At 34.6% G+C, this 25021-nt stretch overlaps 3 protein-coding genes across 5 annotated transcripts; all 3 read left to right on the top strand.

Moving 5' to 3' along the window:
* The first annotated feature begins 2283 nt into the window (after positions 1-2283).
* On the top strand, positions 2284-5024 carry LOC146953355 (uncharacterized). Its single transcript, XM_085741444.1, has 3 exons — positions 2284-3472; positions 3554-4035; positions 4142-5024. Exons 1-3 carry the CDS (start codon positions 2621-2623, stop codon positions 5022-5024), a joined length of 2217 nt encoding a protein of 738 aa, XP_085597570.1. The 5' UTR covers positions 2284-2620.
* Positions 5025-6577: 1553 nt separating this feature from the next.
* Positions 6578-12463, top strand: LOC146953354 (RNA-dependent RNA polymerase 1-like). Of its 2 annotated transcripts, none has more exons than XM_085709172.1 (5): positions 6578-6658; positions 7974-8530; positions 8923-10748; positions 11071-11221; positions 11446-12463. In XM_085709172.1, the coding sequence occupies exons 2-5, from the start codon at positions 8000-8002 to the stop codon at positions 12271-12273; spliced, it is 3336 nt and encodes a 1111-aa protein (XP_085565298.1). In that variant the 5' UTR covers positions 6578-6658; positions 7974-7999; the 3' UTR covers positions 12274-12463. The 2 variants fall into 2 exon arrangements, with proteins under 2 accessions (XP_085565298.1, XP_085565290.1); XM_085709164.1 differs by having other exon boundaries at positions 6596-6711.
* A 5032-nt stretch (positions 12464-17495) lies between these two features.
* On the top strand, positions 17496-23154 carry LOC146953353 (RNA-dependent RNA polymerase 1-like). Of its 2 annotated transcripts, none has more exons than XM_085709149.1 (5): positions 17496-17614; positions 18408-18975; positions 19368-21193; positions 21516-21666; positions 21832-23154. In XM_085709149.1, exons 2-5 carry the CDS (start codon positions 18445-18447, stop codon positions 22657-22659), a joined length of 3336 nt encoding a protein of 1111 aa, XP_085565275.1. In that variant the 5' UTR covers positions 17496-17614; positions 18408-18444; the 3' UTR covers positions 22660-23154. The 2 variants fall into 2 exon arrangements, with proteins under 2 accessions (XP_085565275.1, XP_085565278.1); XM_085709152.1 differs by having other exon boundaries at positions 17498-17614; positions 18419-18975.
* The last annotated feature ends 1867 nt before the right edge of the window (positions 23155-25021 follow it).

The following is a 25021-nucleotide window of genomic DNA, read 5'->3' as shown; positions in this document are numbered from 1 at the left end:
AATTTTCATACATTAAAGATAAAAAAATACTTTTTTACACGTAGATCTAATTAAATCACGTTAAATAAATAATTTTAAAGATATTTTTGATTGAATGCATGTTTAAAGGTTTTTATGATATTGATATACATTTTTTTTAGTAAACCATCAAATTGGTCCATGTCTTTGTACCAAATTATCAAATTAGTCATTGACTTTATTAATATAACTCAAAATGGTAATTGTCTTTGTCAAACGTTTTTCAGATTGATCTTTCACTCTATTAGTTGTTTTGTATTTTGAGTGTTAATGACTCAATGTCTTTTGGATATTATTCTGTGGTTAATGACATAATGTCTTTTAGATCTTATTAGATATGTTAATGATTTAAAATACAAAACAACTAATAGAGTCGGAAATCAATATGAGAAACGTTTGATAAAGACTGAGACCGTTTTAAGTTATTAATAGAGTGAGTGACTAATTTGAGAATTTGGTACAAAGAGAGACCAATTTTGTGATTTACTCCATTTTTTTTTTAGAGACTATGTATTTTTTTAGGCTTAATAGCTCATTTGGTCCCTCAAATAATTTTCAGTTTTCATTTTGGTCCCATATCTAATAAAACACACGTTTTGGTCCTTCAATTATGTCTCCGTCGGTCAAAAAAATCCCAAACGTTAACTAAATGCATTTCCGTTAGTTTTTGGCCACGTGGACACAGGTATAAAGGCAAAATGTTAGGGTTTAGAGAGAGAAACATCTGGTTTTCAAAAAATAGAAAGAGATAGAGAGAGAAAGACGAAAACGCTGAGACTAAGGGAAGACGAAGGGATTGACGGCGAACAAGAAGGATCTGTGCGAGAAAAGCTTAGCAGATTCGAAGATGGCTGGTGAAGACGAAGATTTCGCACCTGATGATGAGGTATGTTGTTGTTTTTTTTTGATTTCAATAGTTAGGGTTTGTGTTCCGGTTTAGGGTTTTGAAAAACTTGAATGGTTTCTGGTTTAGGGTTAGGGTTTTCATATAAAAATCAATTTTTTATTCGATTTCTGGTTTAGGGTTAGGGTTTCATATGAATGATTTGAATATTCATATGTTCATACTGGATTTGAAAAAGTTTAATGATTTGTACATTCTGTTTGTCTGGGTTAAGTTAATTTTTGCATATTTTAACAGCTGGAGGAGGGTCATTTTTTACTTGTGCTTCACCATGGGGGGGTTTTTAGCCATTTCAATCAAGCTGGGTATGATGGGATTGAAACCGTACTAGACTGTGACCCAGATGTTTGGAGTTATTTCTCCTTGCTTTCAACCTTAAAGCGTCTAGGTTACCCATTGTTAAAGTCCCTTTGGTACTATGACCCTAGTCTACTGATGGAGCTTGTTAGATTGAGAGATGATCAAGGTTGTAGAAGGATGATGCATATTGCTGAAGAGTTTGATAGGGTACACCTTTATGTGGTTCACAGTGTAGGAGAAAATCCACAATTGGCACCTCTAAACCCTTTGATTGAGTATCCTATACAAGCTGCGAATGTGGGAGTTGTTGTGGAAGAAATTGTTGAGGAAGAGGATAATGTGGTGGAGAATGATGGAAATGCAGAGGATAATGTGGGAAATGAGGGTGTTGATGATGCTGTGTTTGAAGATGCAATGAATTTTGGGGAAGATGTGGGAAATGAGGGAGTAGAGGTTGAAGTGGGAAATAAGGGAGTAGAGGTTGAAGAAGGAGGATATGTTGCTGAACAAACAAACCTAGAGAGTGAGGTGGATGGTGGGGTCAATGGTGAGGGAAATGGAGTAACTGATGAGGGACCCAGTCTTGTGTGTGAGGAAGAATTTGTGGGGCCCACTATGGTGAATGAGGGAGAACATGTGGGGCCTACTGTGTCGCATGAGGGGAAATATATGGGGCCCACTGTGGCTGATGGGGGAATAAATTTTGTGATTAATTTAGGTGGGCCAGCTTATGTGAGAGAAGATAATGGGCCTTCTGTTGATTTAAGGGATGGAGTTGTGTATGGGTTAGCAAATGAATATGGGTCAAACTTGCAAAGGGAAGACAGTGAAGGTGAAGATAGTGCATTAGCAATTAGTATAGATGGCTCAGAGGAAGATATTGGAGAGGAAGATGGCTGTTGGTTTGATTTTGCTGAAGAAACAAACCTAGAGAGTGAGGTGACTGGTGAAGGAACAAACAGAGCAAACAGAGAGGGTGATGTGCTTGGTGAAGGTGAGAACCCAACTGTGGAAGTTGTACCAGATGTACCAGATTTGGGCAGAGCTAAGGGATTTAATGCTGAAGCTGAACCAGAGAAAGGTAATGAAGTAGGAGAGGGTACTAGCAGGTCTGGTTCAAAGGGGAAAGAGGTCAGTGATAGTCAGCCTAAGAAGAAGAGGGGAAGACCACCAAAGAGCCAACAAAAGAAAAAGGTGAATGAAGTAGTGTTTGAAGATGATTTGAGGGACCAGCTGATTAACAACTTGCAACAGGGTGGGCCATCTGGACCTTTGAGAAACAGGGGATTGAGTGATGAAGAAGACTGTAACAGTGATGAGTTAGATAGTGGATGTGAGACTGATGATGAAGATGGGGTTCCTAAGAATAAATTTCCAACCTTTAAGCTTCTGGATAACATGAAAGACTATGAGTGGGAGTTGGGAACTTACTTTGGAACTAAGCAAGAATTTCAAAAAGGTATCAGAACTTATGCAGTTCATTCAGGAAGGCCTCTTAAATTTACTAAGAATGATAAGAGGAGGGTGAGGGTGATTTGTAAACGTCCTTGTGAATGGGAGGCTTACTTGGCCAAGATTCCAGATCAAGAAACTTGGCAGTTGAGAAAGGTTGCTAAAGATGAAGATCACACTTGTGCCAGAGACTTTGATGTAAAGCTGATGAATTCTGAGTGGTTGGGAGACAAGCTTCATGCTAGGGTAAGAGAAAATGCAGATTTGAAATTGACTGATATTGTTAATAGAGCTCAGGAAAAGTGGAATGTTGGTGTTAATCTGACTAAGGCATTTAGGGCTAGGGGTATTGCAATTGACAAGGTTGATGGATCTTTTAGGGATCAGTATACTAGGATTTATGATTATGCACATGAACTGTTAAGGTCAAATAGGCATTCTACTGTGAGGATATCCACCATGCCATTCCAAGGAACAGAAGAAGATCTTCAAAATCCTGGAACAGTTTTATGTCCCCATTTTCAAAGAATGTACATTTGTCTCAAAGCATGCAAGGATAGTTTTATGCACTGTAGGTCTATTATTGGACTGGATGGTTGTTTTTTGAAGGGTTACTATGGGGGACAATTGCTATCTGCAATAGGGAGGGACCCAAATGACCAGATGCTTCCAATAGCATTTGCTGTGGTTGAAGGTGAAACAAAAGAATCATGGAAATGGTTTTTGGAACTTCTCATCAATGACCTAGGTGGGACAAGTTTATGCAAGACATACACCTTTATAAGTGATCAACAAAAGGTAAACTTCAGTTTAAATTTTATGGTTGTTATTCCTTAAATAATTCATTGTTATATGTTTGTAATTTCCACTTTTTTGCAGGGTCTTTTGCCAGCAATGGATGAATTGTTGGAAGGAGTTGATCAGAGGTTCTGTGTTAGACACCTCTATAACAATTTTAGAAAGAAGTATCCTGGTAAAAAGTTGAAAGAGTTAATGTGGAAGGCAGCCAAGGCCACTTATGATAATGCTTTCAAAGATGCAATGAAGGAGATCAAAGATATTAATGAAGCTGCTTATGACTACTTGATGTTGATTCCTGCTAAACATTGGAGTAAGTCACAGTTCACAAGTGGTCCAATGTGTGATACATTGGTTAATAACATGTCTGAAGCATTCAACTCAACTATCATCATTCCAAGATCAAAACCAGTGGTGACCATGTGTGAAGACATTAGAGTGTATTTGATGGAAAAATGGGAGGCAAACAGAAAGAAAATAGCCAGATATGAGGATGATGTGCTTCCTAATATAAAGAAAAAAATGGTCAGAGAAGCTGCTAACACAAACAACTGGTTGGTTAGGTATGACTTTCCTTAAATGTTTTTCTCTTAATGTACCATATTATGTTTAGTACTATTCTAGGTCATTTCTTATATGAATTTAATTGCCTTATATGATTGTATGTAGGCAAAGTACTGAGTATGATTTTGAGGTTTGGCATATTTCTTCAACTGGATACAAGTACCATGTAAACCTGCTTAGGAATGAATGTGACTGTAGGAAATGGCTTTTGACAGGTTTGCCATGCTGTCATGCCATTTCCTGCATGAGGAAAAGGTCTTTGAATATATATGATTTTGTCCCTGATTGTTACAGAAAGGCAAAGTATGAAGCTTGTTACTCATCTGTAATCTACCCTGCTAATGGTCAATGTCTGTGGGAAAGGACTGAATACAATGATTTGCAGCCTCCACCAATTAGAAGGCAAGCTGGTAGACCAAAGAAGAAGAGAAACAAGGAGGCAGGTGAGCTATTGAAGACTGATGGACAACTGCGCAGAGGAAGATGGGGTATCAAATGTACCAGATGCAAGCAACCTGGGCATAATAAGGCCACTTGCAAGCTCCCACCACCACCTCCACCACCTCCAACACAAGCCTCAACAGTGCAGTCTAGTCAGCCACAAGTTTCACAAACTTCACAATCTGCTACACAATCTGCTACACAAACTGCAGAAGCTGCTCAATCTACACACACTGCTTCAAGGAATAAACAAGTTGTTCAAGGTACACAAACTGCTGCAAGGACATCAGCTGGAACTCAAAGGACTTCTGGTACTCAAAGGGCCACTCATGGTGCACAACCTGCTTCAAGGACTACTAAAACTGCTACAAGAACATCAGCTGGTACTCAAAGGACCACTCATGGTGCACAGCCTGCAACTGAAGGTGCAAGTAAAAGGAAGAGGAACCAAAAGGAGAAGATGTCTTCATCACAACCAGAGGGATCAAAAGGCAAGAAAAAGAAGACTTCTGCTAGAGTTGAGGGTTCAGTCTCAACTCAACATTAGGAACCTGTATTAATGGTTGTTTTAATGTATTGCCTAAGTGCAAGGTACATTATAGGCTTAATGATGCTGTGTTTTGATGTATTGCCTAAGTGCAAGGTACAATATACCTCTAATGGTTGTTTTGATGTATTGCCTAAGTGCAAGGTACATTATAGGCTTAATGATGATGTGTTTTGATGTATTGCCTAAGTGCAAGGTACATTATAGGCTTAATGATGCTGTGTTTTGATGTATTGCCTAAGTGCAAGGTACAATATACCTCTAATTGTTGTTTTGATGTATTGCCTATGTGCATACATGTTATGTAAAGCCCAAGTGCAGTATCACTTTTTGGATGTAATGAGCCGTATTATGTTCAATATAATGAATCAAATTCAGCTATGTTGTCTACCTATTTATACCTCTTGACATTATTCTACTTCTGCAACACTCTTCTACTTCTGAAAAATTCATTCATTCATTCATACAAAGGCTATATTCATTCATGTTGTGGCAACCTTCATTCATTCCTTCATAATGCAAATTCATTCATTGATTCATAGTTAACAAAACAAAGAGCCCTAAACATTCATTCATTAAAAATTCAAAGTGCAATTTCATTAATTCAAATTCAAAATACAAAGTCATTCATTCATATGAGCCATTACAACCATCATTTCATTCATTCAGGAATTACAAAATATAGGGGTTCTAACTATTTCATTCTTTCATTACACACCTAATATTGCATAGCAGTACAGTCCCAAACACAAGGCACAACCCAAAAGATGCTAATCCAAAAATAATAGACTTCTTCAACCATGCCCTTGTTATCTCCAATGCATTCTTCAACTTCTGGTTTTTTTTCTCCAGCTTTGAATACAACAGATCCCTATCATCAACTTGTTCTTCATCAACTAACTTAAAAAATCCACAACCTTTCTCATAATGATTCCGGTAATTTCTGCATCCCAAAATTTTTTTCCCAAATTTCGGATTTGTGTTGTCAGTAACAGTGCGGATTACTGGAATTTCACCACACCTGCATTCACTCACTACTCTTCTTCTAAGACTCGAACCAACAGACCCAATAGATTGAGACATTTCATTTGACATTTTCTTAGATTCGTTTCCAGAAATTTTCGAAATTTGAGGAAAATGGATTTTTTCCAGATTTTCGAAATTTGGGGGAAATGATAGGGATGAAGATGAAGAAGAACGAAATTTGGAGGAAGCTGATTCGATTTGGAGGGGATTCAATTTGGAGAGATAGGAAGAAGAAGGAACCCTAATTTTTCGTCTTTCTCTCTCTATCTCTTTCTATTTTTTGAAAACCAGATGTTTCTCTCTCTAAACCCTAACATTTTGCCTTTATACCTGTGTCCACGTGGCCAAAAACTAACGGAAATGCATTTAGTTAACGTTTGGGATTTTTTTGACCGACGGAGACATAATTGAAGGACCAAAACGTGTGTTTTATTAGATATGGGACCAAAATGAAAACTGAAAATTATTTGAGGGACCAAATGAGCTATTAAGCCATTTTTTTACACACATATATATAAACATAGTCTTGGACCTCACGAAACTTAGTTCAAATAGTTGGGTTTGGGAGAGTACTTGGCAGTGTAAGTGTTGAACTGGCTGGCATTGAGGTCAGACATTCTTTCTCTCTCTGTGTCTTCATGCTCCTCAACACAACAACATTGTACTTGCTGCTATCACTTTCTTAAATCTTACCTTCAGTTCTTGCTTTATTTATTTATTTTATTTATTGGTCTAGTGTTTTGTTTATTTATTTATTATTGATTTATTTTTTATATATTTGAATTGAACTGAAATTTCTATTTCTGTATATTTTTCAGCTCAAGTTTACATTTTTATGTATTTTTCTCCCTCAATATTATTGTTTTTACATTTTTTTTGGGTGATCTTCTGCTTCTTTTTTTTTTTTTTTTTTGGGTACAAACTGCTTCTTTTTTCTTAATTTAACCTGAAGTTATTTTTGGATAGGCTGTAATATTACATATGAAGAGTCAATTTTGTTTATTTATTTATTTATTATTAGTTTGATATTTTATATTTGAAGTGAACTGAAGTTTCAATTTTTATGTGTTTTTCATCTCTCAAGTTAACATTTTCATCTATATCTATAAAGTTTACATTTTTATCACACCTTTATATTGTAATTTTTTGTATATATATTTGAAGTAAACTGAAGTGTCTTTCTTCTTCTTTCTTTTTTAATTTTTTTATGTCTCTGGTGTTGCTCCTAAATTGGTGGTCTTCTGCTTCTTATTCTGAATTTCACCCGAAGTTATTTTTGTATAAGCTTTTTTACTTTGAAGGGTCAGTTTTGGTATGAGGGTACAAATGGAAGTAATTTTTCTTTTTGAATAAGTTGTAAATTACATACAAAATTAAAAATATTAGTACTTGGATCAATTTATATTATTACCAAAATGAAGGTTTTAAAATTGTATATGACATTGATCACTGCTGCTCTAAATTTCAGAGTTAAAATTTGACTAATATATGTGTTCTTTTCAATATGCTTTTTTGTCCAAAACTATGAAAGCAATGGATTCTGTGAAGTAAAATCAACCCTACATAGTTTGTTACAACAAGATCAAATTTTTAACCTAATTTTTCATTTCTTTTATTGGAGATACATTTTATTTTGATGATGTTTTAGAGTAATGAGGTAGCATAGAGTAACCACAGGGTTAATGATAAGGTTGTTAAGTTTTGTGTGACTGTCATTTTAATGATTTGGTTTTCACATATAGGATTGTGTTGTGAAGAGTATATTTTGCATTAATTCTACATGTTTTTACTTAGATTATGTAGCTTTGATGATAGATGATTGATTAGTCAAAAAGGATCTAATGTAATAACCTATGTAGCTTTGATTTTGTTTCTATACCTAATTATTTTCTCTTAATTTTTTTTAAAATAAATTCAATTCAGGAGAATCAAAAGAGTTAGCATTGAGGATGGGTAAAAGTAAAACAATTGAGTTATCTGGATTCCCTTATTATGTAACCGATTCTAATGTAAAGAGTTTCGTAGAGAAGTACACCGGTGAAGGAAGTGTGGTTGCTATGAAGATAAGGGAAGGCAAAGGCCATGTTCGACAAGCATTTGCAATTATTCAATTCACTACTGCTAAACATGCTACATATATGATGACCTTGTCTAACTTAAGTTTGCCAACATGGCGGTACGGGGGCTACGATTTAAAAGTTCGGGAAATGGAAAGAGATATTGATCCAAAGCCAAGAGCATTTTTGGAAAGTTTAGATGATGTGAAACTGCATTTTGGCTGTCAGATCTCAAAGGAAAGATTCTCTTCATTATGGAGAGAGGTGGATGTTAGTGTAGAATTTGGGATTGGAATGAGAAAGTGGCGATTCTCTATGCGCCATCATGATAAGAAGTTCAAACTTGAGCTTTCATATGAGAACATTGGGAAGATTGAGCTGCATCGACCACGGGGTAAAGCTGCCAAGTATCTATTGATTCAGGTTGTTAAATTTTTATATGATGAATAAAATCCCTGACATGTAATGCTTTTTTGTTTCATTAATGCATGATATATCTCATTTATGCTTCATGAACTGTGGTAGATGTTTTCACAATTTCATTTCATATTAAGTAAGATTTCAATGGATACCATTTCTTCCATAACATTGCAGGAAAATTTGGTGTATGTACCGGATGACTAGTTACTTATTAAAGATAAACACTTTCATGCAATTTAATGTTTACTGAATAATGTGTTACTTAATGCCAATTTCAGTCTCTTGAACTATGAACTCTTATCGATAATTCTAAAATTGTCTGCTCTTTATTTGTATACTACTAAATTTGCTGCATAACATTTGACGAATCTCATTTCTTTCTCTTCTGTTTGTAGTTAATTGGTGCTCCTCGGGTTTTTGAGCTTTATAACGATCCTTTGAATAATTATTATAAAGATTCCTCTGATGAGCAATGGATCCGTTCCATAGATTTCACTCCTTTCAGTTGTATTGGGCATTCTTCGGCATTATGTCTAGAGCTTCCTAGTAACAGAGATTTTCCGAATTTCAGGGAAAACTTTGGTCTTTATGAGGAAATTGAGGGGCAATACACTTTGGAGAGAGGTTTACCTTTTTCTCGCAATCTGGATGTTGTCCCTATTGTTGCTCCTCCACGAGGCATTAATATTCCATTTGATATCATGTTTAAAGTTAATGCATTGGTTCAGCATGGTTGTCTTTCAGGTTCTGAACTCGATAATGATTTCTACCGTCTAGTTGATCCACTTAAAATGACCAATGATTGCGTCGAGCACGCTTTAGAAAAAATGTACTATTCAAAGGATTTCTGTTATGAACCCGCAAGGTGGCTGAAAGACCAGTACAAAATGTATATTAAGTCAAATTACCTGCCTCCGTCACCGACCATATCTTTGGATGACGGGTTGGTATATGTTCGCAGGGTTCAGATAACACCTTCCAAAGTATACTTTTGTGGTCCAGAGATTAATGTCTCCAATCGTGTTCTCCGTCGTTTTCATAAACATATCGATAACTTTCTACGTGTTTCTTTTGTTGATGAGGAGTTGGGTAAACTGTATTCAGCAGATTTATCTTCACACATTTCTGAGAGTGGGCGAACTAAGATATACTATAGAATTCTTTCCATCCTTAGAAATGGCATAGACATTGGTGGTAAGAAGTTTGAATTTCTAGCTTTCTCATCAAGTCAGTTGCGTGAAAATTCGCTATGGATGTTTGCTCCTACAACAACTGGACTTGGACTTACTGCCGATGAAATAAGGTTTTGGATGGGAGAATTTAGCCAGATAAGAAATGTAGCTAAATATGCTGCTAGGCTCAGACTCTCTTTTGGTTCATCTACCGAAACTCTAAGCATCAGTAGGCACGAAACTGAAATGATTCCTGACTTGAAGGTTAACCATGGTGCAATCGAATATGTCTTCTCTGATGGAATTGGGAAAATATCTCTTGAACTTGCTAGGACAGTGGCTAAAAAATGTGGTCATCATTCTATGCCATCTGCCTTTCAGATTCGGTATGGTGGATTTAAAGGAGTTGTGGCTGTTGATCCAACCTCATATGTGAAGTTGTCACTGAGGAGGAGCATGATCAAGTTTCTGGCAAATAACACAGAATTGGATGTTTTGGCATGTAGTAAGTTCCAGCCTTGTTATCTGAATCGGCAGTTGATTACTCTCTTATCCACGCTCCATGTCAAGGATGGTGTTTTTGAGAAAAAACAGAAAGAAGCTGTTAATCAACTGAACACAATGCTAACTGATTCGACCAAGGCGCACGAGGTTTTGGACTTGATGTTTTCTGGGGAGGTCACTAATATTCTGAAGGAGATGCTTATTTGTGGCTACAAGCCTAATATAGAACCATTTCTTTCAATGATGCTGCAGACATTTAGGGCATCGAAGTTGTTAGAATTGCGACAAAAAACTAGGATATTTATTCCGAAAGGAAGAGCAATGATGGGTGTTCTAGATGAAACTAGAACCCTAGAATATGGTGAAGTTTTTGTTCAATATTCTAACAAAAGGCTCAGCAGTCTATCTCATGTTGTGAAAGGTAAGGTAGTAGTAGCAAAAAATCCCTGCTTGCACCCGGGTGATGTGCGTGTTTTGAAGGCTGTGGATGTGCCAGCTTTGCGCCATATGGTGGATTGTGTTGTTTTCCCTCAAAAAGGTCACAGGTAGATATATTCTTTAACATGAATCTGATCTAACATTTAAATATCGGGTCCAATAAAAAATAACTCTTAAATTTTAATAAATCAACTTGGTGAAAATGATTAGAGAGCAAAACACTTCATTTCTATAGTAAATACGCTGCTGATACGTCTTGCAAAATAATACATTATCATTTAGAGAAGTAGGCTTTGCATAATTTGCAGTTATAGGTTTATCATTTAGAATGTTACTTTGGCAAATGGAAATTAAGATGTTGCTTCTCTTTATTGGCATTTTTTTCCCTTTAAAACCGTGTCTACACTAATAACTGATTTCTAATACCAGGCCGCATCCAAATGAATGTTCCGGAAGTGATCTTGACGGGGACATCTACTTTGTTTGTTGGGATCCTGAATTGATTCCACCTAGAACAATTGAACCAATGGATTATGATTCTGCCCAACCGTCTGAATTAGATCATGATGTGGAGATTGAGGTATTGTCCTTTGAAATTTGCATCCATAGGAAATTTTTTTCTTGTATTTTTGGTATTGTCTTAGCAACTTATGTAATGTGATCTTTGGAAGAATAATATGTCGAAGGAAGTAACACTTAATAAGTATCCTATTTTCGTACATTTTTCTATTTCTTGTAGAAGAATCCTTCATGAAAAATAGCAGTGCTCATATTCATAAATCATAACATGGTTTTATGGTGCAGGAGGTGGAGGAGTATTTCACCAATTACATACTCAATGACAGTCTTGGAATAATTGCCAATGCTCACACAGTCTTTGCAGATAAAGAACCTGGTAAAGCAATGTCCGAGCCATGTATTGAGCTTGCAAAGCTATTCTCAATAGCAGTTGATTTTCCAAAAACCGGTATCCCAGCAGTTATACCCCCTCATCTTTTCGCCAAAGAATATCCAGACTTCATGGAAAAGCCTGACAAAACCACCTACAAATCAAATAATGTAATAGGAAAACTTTTTAGGGAAATTCAAGGTATTTCAACTGAGGGTGGTTCTATTACATCCTTCACACTTGAAGTGGCTAAAAAGTCGTATGATCCAGACATGGAATTTGTCGGCTTTATGGATTATGTCGACGATGCTTTCTATCACAAAACCAATTATGACTACAAGTTGGGAAATCTGATGTACTACTACGGTATCAAAACTGAATCAGAAATCCTAAGCGGGAATATTATGAAAATGTCGAAATCTTTCACCAAAAGAAGGGACGCGGATGCAATTACAATGGCTGTAAGGTCCCTAAGGAAAGAGGCGAAGAGTTGGTTCAATGAAGACGATACTGGTGCAGATTCTGGGAGTGATGATCCATATGCAAAAGCTTCTGCTTGGTATTATGTTACTTACCATCATAGTTACTATGGTTTGTACAATGAAGGTATGCAGAGGGACCATTTTCTAAGCTTTCCATGGTGTGTTTACCATTTGCTGGTCCAAATCAAGAAGGAGAAAGCCATGATGAGGATGCATTCTAGCATGGAACAAAGTTTCAGTTCTGGGTTGCGTCTTGATTGACAACTCTGCTTATAATTATTGAACTTTGCATGTAGATATTTATGGTAATGTCATGATATGTAATGCTAATAATACATATCTAGCTGGCATAGACTCTCCATTGCCACCACCATAGCATGCTAGTTTCTTCATTGCACCACTATGTTTGACATTTCCAATTTCAAGAAGATCATGTTTCCATTGATGCATTTATTATTACTACTATTTTAACTCTAATTAGGTTAATTCTATTAGAGCAACTATGTTTCTTGCATTGCAAGCAAAACTGGGTTATGAATGAATTATGGAGGAAAAAGAAGATGAGAGTAATTAGAGTTTGTTATGGAGAGATAAGAGAGTATTGGAAAGTTGTTATGATTTCATTGATTAATGAAAAGAGAGTTTACATTGTATTTATATACATGACTTAGAGAACAAACCATCATGTAACTAACTAACAAACTCAACCAAAAGTAAAGCTAATCAAAACTAACTCTACTAAACATGATTATGGATTAATAACAACTAACACACCCCCTTTAATCCATAATCCTAACACTCAATGAGTCCTAACTTGTCCCTCATGTAAGCAAATATGTCAAGCTTCAAAACCTTTGTGAATCCATCTGCTAGCTGCACTTCAGTAAGGCTAAGTACTATCTAGATGATACTGCTGAAATTGTGAGATTGATTCATGGTTTAGCCTGTGTTTCAGATAAAAAAAAATATTATTCTAAGCTCAGGATAGTTGATGGTGAATGGTGTTGTGGTTGCTTTTCTTTGTTATTGAGCATATAAGCTTAATTATGATATTTGATATATTTGATATTTTCCATGTCATGTATGGAAGTTGTTACTCAGAGAACTTGTATATATTTGGTTATCAGCTATAAATTATGTTATGTTGTGCGGTGACATGATGCATTCTGTAGTTTTAGACTACTATTATTTTTTGCAAATTATTAGTTTTATTTATTGTAATAATTGAGTGAATATGATTCATTTAAAATGAGACGTGTTTACAAACTGAATTTATGAATGAGCACTTGTATAATACAATAAATTTTGACACACTATAAACGCACCCCAAATTATAAACGCACCCCAAATTAATTAAAGAAGCGAAGTATGTATATTGTTTTTGGTAACAAACCCGAGTGTGTATTTATTTTTTTTTTTTTTTGGTACAAGAGTGTGTATTTATTTATTTATTTATCTATTGATTCGAAAAAAAACTAATGCGCCATTTCCTTGTAAAAAAAAATGTATTTGTATTCAGGGTTTACACATGGGGTAACTAAAGTCGGACCAAAGACGTCTCTGATAACACAGCTCTGATAACATAGCTCAGTTGGTGAATGGCATTGTATGTATAATATATGCTAGGGTTTTGATATATTTCAAGTTTTTCTCTTTTAACTTTTTAATAGTGGATTAATAATTTTTCCAAAAAAAAATAGGGGTTAATAATTGTATGTGAACTTACATTCCAAATATAACTTTAGGTCAAAGAATAGGATAACTGTATGATTCATAAGTGAAACTTCTCAATCTAACAATTGATAGAACTTAAGAAAGGAGTAAAACTTACCTCACTTTTTTAAGGTTAAGCGTGTGTTTGGTTGTGCGGTGACGAGAATTGATTTTGGTTAAAAGTGAGTTGAATTTAAAGTGATTTATGTTTGGATACCTTCAAAATATGAGTGATTTTTATGAAAAAAAATGGTGTTTAGATATTTTGTACTAGAATTGCTTTTGGGTGTGTGAAAGACCAAAATGGGTTTTAACATGTTTGTGAAAAGGAGAGTTAAGGGTATGTGAAAGATAGTTAAATTAAAGGGGAAAAAAAAGAGAAATTGATTGAAGCCAAACCCATGGTGAGAGAATTGATTTCAAGAAGCTATGAAATGAAGCTTCATCCAAAATTTATTCTCAAAAGCAAAATGTATGCTGGCCGGTGAAGAGAACCAAACACAATAAAATTGATTTTGAAGAAATAAACTCACGTTTTGGCTATCTCACCGGGCAACCAAACATTGGCTAATGTTGTGTTTGTTGCAGCGGTGGAAGTGCAAAAAACGCCGTTTGCACTGATTCTACATTTTGTAGCTTTGTTATTTTCACGGTAAAAGTGCCTAGATACACGAGAATCCTGCTTTTGCCGCGTATCCCCGTAACCAAACAATCACTAAGACTTATCTCATTTGCGGGTTATAGAATTAGCCAAAAAAAAATATGTTGAAACAAAACATCTATAAATACATTTGAAAAACCTACAATACACCATCTTTACGCACCATTAAATCAAGCAGTCTTGTCAAATTCTATTATGGTTTCTTCACACTAAGGCTCTCTTTGGTAATGTTAATAAGTTAGCTTACAACTTATCAGAAAAGCTTATAACATTGTTTCTTTAAATGATATGTGTTTGATAAAAAAAACTTCTTTCACTCAATTAAAACTACAGAGTTTGTTCTCCACTGTGCTCTTAGAAAACAACAAGTTAGCCCTGGATCTTGTTTTGCTTCTATCAAGAGATATTTTCTTCAGATGAGACAAATGCTTGACGCCATAGATAGATCAATAGGTTTTTTTTTTTTTGTCTCTAGACTGATTAGTACCAAACACCACTTATAAACTCACACATAATATGAATAGAGATAATTTAGGTTCAAATCAAAGAAACCATGTAAAATATTCAATTTAACAATTTTGAGTATCGATGACGTCAGATAAACTAGGCCTTAAAAATAATCCTAGATAGACAATAGTTCTTCCTTGGGATTCATTGGTGATAAGCTTTATCTTATGACTATTAATGGATCCAATATCGATTTAGATTTTGTTTTTGGTAGTAATCCTCTTTTCTTTTCTTTTTTTCTTTAAGGAAATATCTTCTATAGAAGTTTCTAATCATGCTACACAATGTATTTATTCTAAGATGTGGATTTGAGCAACAAGTCTTGTTTTGAAGTCATGCTGGAATGCACTTATTTTATTTTTGGGTCATGTTAACTTGTGTCATAAGTGCATAAGTGCACATGTTAAGCATTAATTTCATTCCTTTAGTGGTAATAATTTATTGAAAAAAATTAATATTAAACATTTTGAACAATAAATTAACACAATTTCCAATAAATAATTGCTATTAGTAGAATTCTTAACATGTGTCATAAGGGCACAAGTTAACATTTCCATTTATTTTTTCATATGCATTTAATTTTATGTGTTTAGAAGTGAACACATTTTATTATGTATTTGCGTCCAAATAAGAGTTTGTACTTTGTATAATGCTTTGTGTATCGCATGGGCTATACGTAGCCAGAGAGTTTTATTTTCTATCCTTATTTTTTACATATAAATAATAGAATTTGAATATTCTTTACTAAATAACAATATTATTTAAAGTCAAGTATTTTTTAGGATTCAATCTTTATAATTGATTGACAATGCAATACATATATCATAAAATCTGTGCTCGTGAGCTTAGCTCAGTTGGTATGGACAATGCATAATATATGCAAGGTCCGAGGTTCGAACCCCGGCCACCACAAAAAAAAAATCATAAAATCTTATTTAAAAAAATAATGATTTACAAATAAAGGATATGCAACCTAAAAAAATAAAGATATGCAAACGAACTGATCAAGTTGAGACCTAGCAAGTCTTTTTTAGGCTAAGCCGTAGTTGTTGGAAAGAACAAGAGAGAATGCAGATACTTTTGTTCTTTGATGGGACAATTTTCATTTTCATTTAAGAGAAACTCTCAATATTTTTGTTTTAATTTTGGTAGAGAGGTTGCTCTGTCAACTTTCCATTTGCCCCAAAACTAAATTTGAGATTAAATTGTTTTTAATTCCTTAAAATATATTTTTGTTTTATTCTTCTAAATTTCTTTTTCGATTTTTGTCTATAAAATATTTTAATTCATTTTTTTACAAAATTTTAGTTGTTATGTTTCAAATGATTTTTTTTGGATGATATATATTGTTGATAAGTACATAATTTTTTTTTTTTGAAAAAGCCAAAATGGAATATAATAAATCACCAAGAGTGATTCATCTCGCACAAGGTGTGCAAAAGAGAATCACTCAACAAAATACAATGTTAGATATCTTATGTCATAAAAACACTACGAAAAAACAACGGAAAAAACAACTCCATAAAGGTGCCGTCACCAGTCGTTATAACTGAAAGCGGAAGTGAGCATATTAACTTTTAGCCATAAAAAAAACATAAACTTTATGTTGTCTAATAAATGGTCCAAATCCAATACTTTGCGCTTAAAAATCCTGTTGTTTCTTTCCTTCCAAACAACCCAAACACAAGAATGGCAGATCACTTTAAAGAAAGAATGTGTAAATCACGGTAACCCCACCAGATCACATTAAATATTATTAATTTAATAAATTAGTGAAAAATAGATTAAATTTCATATATTAAAGATAAAAAACTTTTTTACACATAGATCTAATTAAATCACGTTAAATAAATAATTTTAAAGATATTTTTGATCCAAAACATGTTTAAAGCTTATATATATATATATATATATATATATATATATATATATAAGTTATGATAGAAGACACCTTTTATGAAGGTGTCTTTTATCAAGTTACTCTATGAGCATTTGCGAAAAGACACCAACTTACTTTTATGAAGGTGTCTTTTAGCAAAGTTATAACTAAAAAGTGAAAATCACACCTTAAGGTGTGACTTGTTAAAAGACACCACCAAAGGGTGGCTTGTAACAAAACCCTATGGGTGTGTTTGTTTCAAGTTTACCAAATTTATTCATAGGAATAACATTCCTTGGAATATAAAGATGGGAATTTTATTCCAAGGTATTTAGGAAAAATATGTTTGGTTAACTTTATAATATTCCTAGGAACCATAAAAATAGGGATTATAATAGGTAACTATTTATGAATTTATTCCCATCTCCATGAGAACTTTATTCCCACCCTTTTCCTTGGGAAATTTTTTCTATTCCCAGGAACATTTTATATCCGGGAATAAAATTTAGTAAACTTGTAACAAACATAGGCATATATATTCCTATCATTTTATTCCCGGGAATCAATAAATATAACTTGAAACAAACACACACACATATATATATATATATATATATATATATATATATATATATATATATATAGATTAAATTCATAGTCTTGGAAATTCATAGTCTTGGACCTCACGATACATACTTCAAATAGTTGGGTTGGCAGTGTAAAAGTGTTGCACTGGCATATTGAGGACATACATTATTTCTCTCTCCGTGTCTTCATGCTCCTCAACACAACAACATTGTACTTGCTGCTATCACTTTCTTAAATAATCTTTGTTTCTCAAGGTCAGTGCTGATCATTTTCTTTTGCTTATTATGTATACCCTAAACAATATTTTATTTTCTTTTATATTCTAATGCAGATGATTGAAGGTGCTGTGTTGTATAATAGAATGAAAAATCCTTAGTCTTTTTTTTCTTTCTTTCTTATATATATTTGAAGTGAACTGAAGCTTACGATTTTATGTTTTTCATCTATCAAGTTTACATTTTTATCACACCTTTATATTTTAATTTTTGAATGAATATATATTTGAAGTGAACTGAAGTGTCTTTTTCTGAATTTCAGCTGAAGTTATTTTTTGATAAGCTGTAATTTTGTTTTACTTTGAAGGGTCAATTTTGGTATGAGGGTAACCAATGGATTCTGTGAAGTATAATCAACCCTACATAGTTTTTAAAACAAAAAGATCAAATTTTTAACCTAATTTTCATATTTTTTTAATTTTTGATTGGAGATACATTTTATTTTGATGATAGATAATTGATTAGTCAAAAAGGATCTAATGTAATAACCTATGTAGCTTTGATTTTGTTTCTATACCTATATGTTACAATTATTTTATTTTTTTTCAAGATATTAAACATAACTATAACTATTGTCCTGTGGCACAATAGGTATGTTCTGAAATATGAATGTGGTTGCAAAGTTCAAATGCTTTTATGGAATGGTGTGTATAAACTTTCACTGCTTTGAGCATAGAAAATCATTGATTATGCTTGTAAAATGTAAACTTAGATTGACATCTATAACTTGATGTAGTGATGACATTCATAATTTTTTATTTTTTTAACATAGATCGATTTCAGGGAAATCAAAAGAGTTGGCATTGAGGATGGGTAAAAGTAAAACAATTGAGTTATCTGGATTCCCTTCTTATGAGACTGTATATGATGTAAAGAGTTTCGTAGAGAAGTATACCGGTGAAGGAAGTGTGGTTGCTATGAAGATAAGGGAAGGCAAAGGCCATGTTCAAAAAGCATTTGCAATTATTCAATTCACTACTGCTAAACATGCTACATATATGATGACCTTGTCTAACTTAAGTTTGCCAACATGGCGGTACGGGGGCTACGATTTAAAAGTTCGGGAAATGGAAAGAGATATTGATCCAAAGCCAAGAGCATTTTTGGAAAGTTTAGATGATGTGAAACTGCATTTTGGCTGTCAGATCTCAAAGGAAAGATTCTCTTCATTATGGAGAGAGGTGGATGTTAGTGTAGAATTTGGGATTGGGACGAGAAAGTGGCAATTCTCTATGCGCCATCATGATAAGAAGTTCAAACTTGAGCTTTCATATGAGAACATTGGGAAGATTGAGCTGCATCGACCACGGGGTAAAGCTGCCAAGTATCTATTGATTCAGGTTGTTAAATTTTTATATGATGAATAAAATCCCTGACATGTAATGCTTTTTTGTTTCATTAATGCATGATATATCTCATTTATGCTTCATGAACTGTGGTAGATGTTTTCACAATTTCATTTCATATTAAGTAAGATTTCAACGGATACCATTTCTTCCATAACATTGCAGGAAAATTTTGTGTATGTACTGGATGACTAGTTACTTATTAAAGATAAACACTTTCATGCAATTTAATGTTTACTGAATAATGTGTTACTTAATGCCAATTTCAGTCTCTAGAACTATGAACTCTTATCGATAATTCTAAAATTGTCTGCTCTTTATTTGTATACTACTAAATTTGCTGCATAACATTTGACGAATCTTATTTCTTTCTCTTCTGTTTGTAGTTAATTGGTGCTCCTCGGGTTTTTGAGCTTTATAACGATCCTTTGAATAATTATTATAAAGATTCCTCTGATGAGCAATGGATCCGTTCCATAGATTTCACTCCTTTCAGTTGTATTGGGCACTCTTCGGCATTATGTCTAGAGCTTCCTAGTAACAGAGATTTTCCGAATTTCAGGGAAAACTTTGGTCTTTATGAGGAAATTGAGGGGCAATACACTTTGGATAGAGGTTTACCTTTTTCTCGCAATCTGGATGTTGTCCCTATTGTTGCTCCTCCACGAGGCATTAATATTCCATTTGATATCATGTTTAAAGTTAATGCATTGGTTCAGCATGGTTGTCTTTCAGGTTCTGAACTCGATAATGATTTCTACCGTCTAGTTGATCCACTTAAAATGACCAATGATTGCGTCGAGCACGCTTTAGAAAAAATGTACTATTCAAAGGATTTCTGTTATGAACCCGCAAGGTGGCTGAAAGACCAGTACAAAATGTATATAAATTCAAATTACCTGCCTCCGTCACCGACCATATCTTTGGATGACGGGTTGGTATATGTTCGCAGGGTTCAGATAACACCTTCCAAAGTATACTTTTGTGGTCCAGAGATTAATGTCTCCAATCGTGTTCTCCGTCGTTTTCATAGACATATCGATAACTTTCTACGTGTTTCTTTTGTTGACGAGGAGTTGGGTAAACTGTATTCAGCAGATTTATCTTCACACCTTTCTGGGAGTGGGAGAACTAAGATATACTATAGAATTCTTTCCATCCTTAGAAATGGCATAGTTATTGATGATAAGAAGTTTGAATTTCTAGCTTTCTCATCAAGTCAGTTGCGTGAAAATTCGCTATGGATGTTTGCTCCTACAACAACTGGACTTGGACTTACTGCCGATGAAATAAGATTTTGGATGGGAGAATTTAGCCAGATAAGAAATGTAGCTAAATATGCTGCTAGGCTCGGACTCTCTTTTGGTTCATCTACCGAAACTCTAAGCATCAGCAGGGACGAAACTGAAATGATTCCTGACGTGAAGGTTAACCATGGTGCAATCGAATATGTCTTCTCTGATGGAATTGGGAAAATATCTCTTGAACTTGCCAGGACAGTGGCTAAACAATGTGGTCATCATTCTATGCCATCTGCCTTTCAGATTCGGTATGGTGGATTTAAAGGAGTTGTGGCTGTTGATCCAACCTCATCTCTGAAGTTGTCACTGAGGAGGAGCATGATCAAGTTTCTGGCAAATAACGCAGAATTGGATGTTTTGGCATGTAGTAAGTTCCAGCCTTGTTATCTGAATCGGCAGTTGATTACTCTCTTATCCACGCTCCATGTCAAGGATGGTGTTTTCGAGAAAAAACAGAAAGAAGCTGTTAATCAACTGAACACAATGCTAACTGATTCGACCAAGGCGCACGAGGTTTTGGACTTAATGTTTTCTGGGGAGGTCACTAATATTCTGAAGGAGATGCTTATTTGTGGCTACAAGCCTAATATAGAACCATTTCTTTCAATGATGCTGCAGACATTTAGGGCATCGAAGTTGTTAGAATTGCGACAAAAAACTAGGATATTTATTCCGAAAGGAAGAGCAATGATGGGTGTTCTAGATGAAACTAGAACCCTAGAATATGGTGAAGTTTTTGTTCAATATTCTAACAAAAGGCTCAGCAGTCTATCTCATGTTGTGAAAGGTAAGGTAGTAGTAGCAAAAAATCCCTGCTTGCACCCGGGTGATGTGCGTGTTTTGAAGGCTGTGGACGTGCCTGCTTTGCGCCACATGGTGGATTGTGTTGTTTTCCCTCAAAAAGGTCACAGGTAGATATATTCTTTAACATGAATCTGATCTAACATTTAAATATCGGGTCCAATAAAAAATAACTCTTAAATTTTAATAAATCAACTTGGTGAAAATTATTAGAGAGCAAAACACTTCATTTCTATAGTAAATACGCTGCTGATACGTCTTGCAAAATAATACATTATCATTTAGAGAAGTAGGCTTTGAATAATTTGCAGTTATAGGTTTATCTTTTATAATGTTACTTTGGCAAATGGAAATTAAGATGTTGCTTCTCTTTATTGGCATTTTTTTCCCTTTAAAACCGTGTCTACACTAATAACTGATTTCTAATACCAGGCCGCATCCAAATGAATGTTCCGGAAGTGATCTAGACGGGGACATCTACTTTGTTTGTTGGGATCCTGAATTGATTCCACCTAGAACAATTGAACCAATGGATTATGATTCTACCCAACCGTCTGAATTGGATCATGATGTGGAGATTGAGGTATTGTCCTTTGAAATTTGCATCCATAGGAAATTTTTTCTTGTATTTTTGGTATTGTCTTAGCAACTTATGTAATGTGATCTTTGGAAGAATAATATGTCGAAGGAAGTAACACTTAATAGCAGTGCTCATATTCATAAATCATAACATGGTTTAATGGTGCAGGAGGTGGAGGAGTATTTCACCAATTACATACTCAATGACAGTCTTGGAATAATTGCCAATGCACACACAGTCTTTGCAGATAAAGAACCTGCTAAAGCAATGTCTAAGCCATGTATTGAGCTTGCAAAGCTATTCTCAATAGCAGTTGATTTTCCAAAAACCGGTATCCCAGCAGTTATACCCCCTCATCTTTTCGCCAAAGAATATCCAGACTATATGGAAAAGCCTGACAAAAACACCTACAGATCAAATAATGTAATAGGAAAACTTTTTAGGGAAATTCAAGGTATTTCAACTGAGGGTGGTTCTATTACATCCTTCACACTTGAAGTGGCTAAAAAGTCGTATGATCCCGACATGGAATTTGTCGGCTTTATGGATTATGTCGACGATGCTTTCTATCACAAAACCAATTATGACTACAAGTTGGGAAATCTGATGGACTACTATGGTATCAAAACTGAATCAGAAATCCTAAGTGGGAATATTATGAAAATGTCGAAATATTTCACCAAAAGAAGGGATGCGGATGCGATTACTATGGCTGTAAGGTCCCTAAGGAAAGAGGCGAGGAGTTGGTTCAAGGACGGTGGGGCTGATGTAGATTCTGAGAGTGATGATGTATATGCAAAAGCTTCTGCTTGGTACTATGTTACTTACCATCATAGTTACTATGGTTTGTACAATGAAGGTATGAAAAGGGACCATTTTCTAAGCTTTCCATGGTGTGTTTACCATTTGCTGGTCCAAATCAAGAAGGAGAAAGCCATGATGAGGATGCATTCTAGCATGGAACAAAGTTTCAGTTCTGGGTTGCGTCTTGATTGACAACTCTGCTTATAATTATTGAATTTGATGCAAATATTTTTGCGTTGAAGGAGAGAAGAAAAGGAAACGTATATTCGCTTGTTCTAAATTTACGAGTTTTCCTTCTTTATAAATACATATCTTGTATTAGAGGAAAAGAGCGTGGAGAGTAGAAAACAAGGGTTTAGAAGCCAACAACAAAACTAGGCTTTGTAGAGTTTTCTCTTGGCAACAAACACTAGAGTTGGGATTGAATCACCATTGATTCACCTTGGAGAAACACTATTAGGATTGAGTATCTTAGTCATAAGAAGAAATTCGGGACTTTGGGTAGAATTAGGTTTGGAACTGATTCTTGTCGCACTTTGAAATCTTTTATGGAAATGGGTTCTATATAAGTTTCTAATCATGCCACACAATGTATTTTTTTCTAAGGTCTGGATTTGATCCACAAGTCTTGCTTTTGAAGACATGTTCGAATGCACTTATTTATTTATTTTTTTCATATGCATTTTATATTATGTGTGTTTAGAAGTGAACACATTTTTTTTCCTCAAAAAAAAGTGAACACATTTTTTATGTATTTGCGTCCAGAAAAGAGTTTGTAATGTGCATTGGGTATCGCATGGGCTATACGTAAACGTAAGTATATAGATTTATTTCTATCCTTATTTATTATGAGTAATACCTCAAATTCGTCCTTGAATTATCAGCAATCCATCAAATTCGTCCCTGAATTTATCGAAATATCTATTTAGTCCCTGAAACGTAAACGTAAGTATATAGATTTATTTCTATCCTTATTTATTATGAGTAATACCTCAAATTCGTCCTTGAATTATCAGCAATCCATCAAATTCGTCCCTGAATTTATCGAAATATCTATTTAGTCCCTGAATTTTGCAGACGTCCATCAAATCAGTCCCTCCGTCCAAAAGCACCGTTAGTGGTGATGACATGTCCCCTTGCATGCTGTGTTGTCCTGTACACGTGTGAACAAGGCAGCCACGTGTACAGGGACGAAATTGATGGAAATGGAGAAAATTCGAGATTTAACTTTTGAGGGTAATTTTTCCTGTGTTTCCAATTATACCCCTCTATTACCATTGTCTTTCATCCTCACATTTTTTTCACTCAGAAGCATCAAACCAGTCCCTAATCTTTCACCTTCCCGCCTAAACTGTCACCCTCTTCACTTCTCCAAAATCATCATCATCACCAGCGATCAACCTTGGAAAAGATTCGGTCTTGAAGTCAGATTTCGTGGATTGTCAAGGTAACGCCATTGAACTTCGTTTTCCATTCACTTCTGTTCGTTTCTCCCTTTTTTTTGTCCGTTTTTTGTGAATATCGGTTTTAGTTTTAGGCATTATTTTTGCGACTTTTAACTTCATATCATGTTTCGTTGATGACTTGATGGCTATGTAATTTGCATTTTTTGGCTATGTAATGACTTATGAACCTCAAATATATGACTTGTGATGGTATGCAATGTATGTCTTTTTATAATCAAAGTGTCTGTCTTTTACTTTTTACTTTATTCAGCAAATGTATGCCCAAGGATCAAAGTGATATCTGGTGTGAAAATTCAAGGACCTATTTGATGGTAATTTCACTAATTTGAGGATCGATATGATGGATATGCATATAATTCAGGGACCATTTTGATTGAAACTGTTTTTATATCAACATTTTGTTAACTTCTTTTCTACCAGTAGGAATTAGCTTCAATATCAGCATTTTGTTAACTTCTTTTCTACCAGTAGAAGTTAGCTTCAAAACTGTCTGTTTTTATATCAGCATTTTGTTAACTTCTTTACTACCAGTAGAAATTAGCTTCAAACAATGACCAATGATTTTTTAATTTCGAATTGAATCAACAAAATTAGGGTTTTATGTTTTTGAATTGGGGAAGAACACCTACTCAATTCATGGAAGAATTTTGGAGGATTTTGAACTCTAGGTGACAAATAATAACATTAGGGTTTCATATTTATGTATTTGGGGAAGAAAGAGCCGTTAATTTGGAAGTGGAGAAAGAGCCGTTATTGAGTACAAGGAGAAAGAGCCTTTGTCAATTTTTTGAAAATCCATCAATTTGGTCCTTGGAAATTTTCTGAAAATCCATCAATTTGGTCATTGGAAATTTTCTGTAAATCAATCAATTTGGTCCCTGCTTGCGTGGCATCTGACGTGGCAAGCCTTGTACAAGGTTAACGTTACACGTCACCTCCGTTAACAGACCAACTTAACGGAGGGACTGATTTGATTGACATTTTGTAAATTCAGAGACTAAATAGATATTTCGATAAATTCAGGGACGAATTTGATGGATTGCTGATAATTCAAGGACGAATTTGAGGTATTACTCTATTTATTATAT

Source organism: Medicago sativa, chromosome 1 (assembly GCF_051527215.1).
Source record: "Medicago sativa cultivar Bolivia chromosome 1, Bolivia_mono, whole genome shotgun sequence".
Taxonomy (NCBI): domain Eukaryota; kingdom Viridiplantae; phylum Streptophyta; class Magnoliopsida; order Fabales; family Fabaceae; genus Medicago; species Medicago sativa.
The sequence above is the reverse complement of the archived record's forward strand: the minus strand, read 5'-3'. Positions and strand labels throughout refer to the sequence as shown.

Bases quoted from the DNA above. Each gene is read 5' to 3' on its own strand.
- LOC146953355 (XM_085741444.1), top strand. From the start codon at position 2,621: ATGAAAGACTATGAGTGGGAGTTGGGAACTTACTTTGGAACTAAGCAA. The intron at 3,473-3,553 runs GTAAACTTCAGT...ACTTTTTTGCAG, and splicing joins TTATAAGTGATCAACAAAAG to GGTCTTTTGCCAGCAATGGA. The intron at 4,036-4,141 runs GTATGACTTTCC...GATTGTATGTAG, and splicing joins ACAAACAACTGGTTGGTTAG to GCAAAGTACTGAGTATGATT.
- LOC146953354 (XM_085709172.1), top strand. From the start codon at position 8,000: ATGGGTAAAAGTAAAACAATTGAGTTATCTGGATTCCCTTATTATGTA. The intron at 8,531-8,922 runs GTTGTTAAATTT...TTCTGTTTGTAG, and splicing joins CCAAGTATCTATTGATTCAG to TTAATTGGTGCTCCTCGGGT. The intron at 10,749-11,070 runs GTAGATATATTC...TTCTAATACCAG, and splicing joins TTCCCTCAAAAAGGTCACAG to GCCGCATCCAAATGAATGTT.
- LOC146953353 (XM_085709149.1), top strand. From the start codon at position 18,445: ATGGGTAAAAGTAAAACAATTGAGTTATCTGGATTCCCTTCTTATGAG. The intron at 21,194-21,515 runs GTAGATATATTC...TTCTAATACCAG, and splicing joins TTCCCTCAAAAAGGTCACAG to GCCGCATCCAAATGAATGTT. The intron at 21,667-21,831 runs GTATTGTCCTTT...TTAATGGTGCAG, and splicing joins ATCATGATGTGGAGATTGAG to GAGGTGGAGGAGTATTTCAC.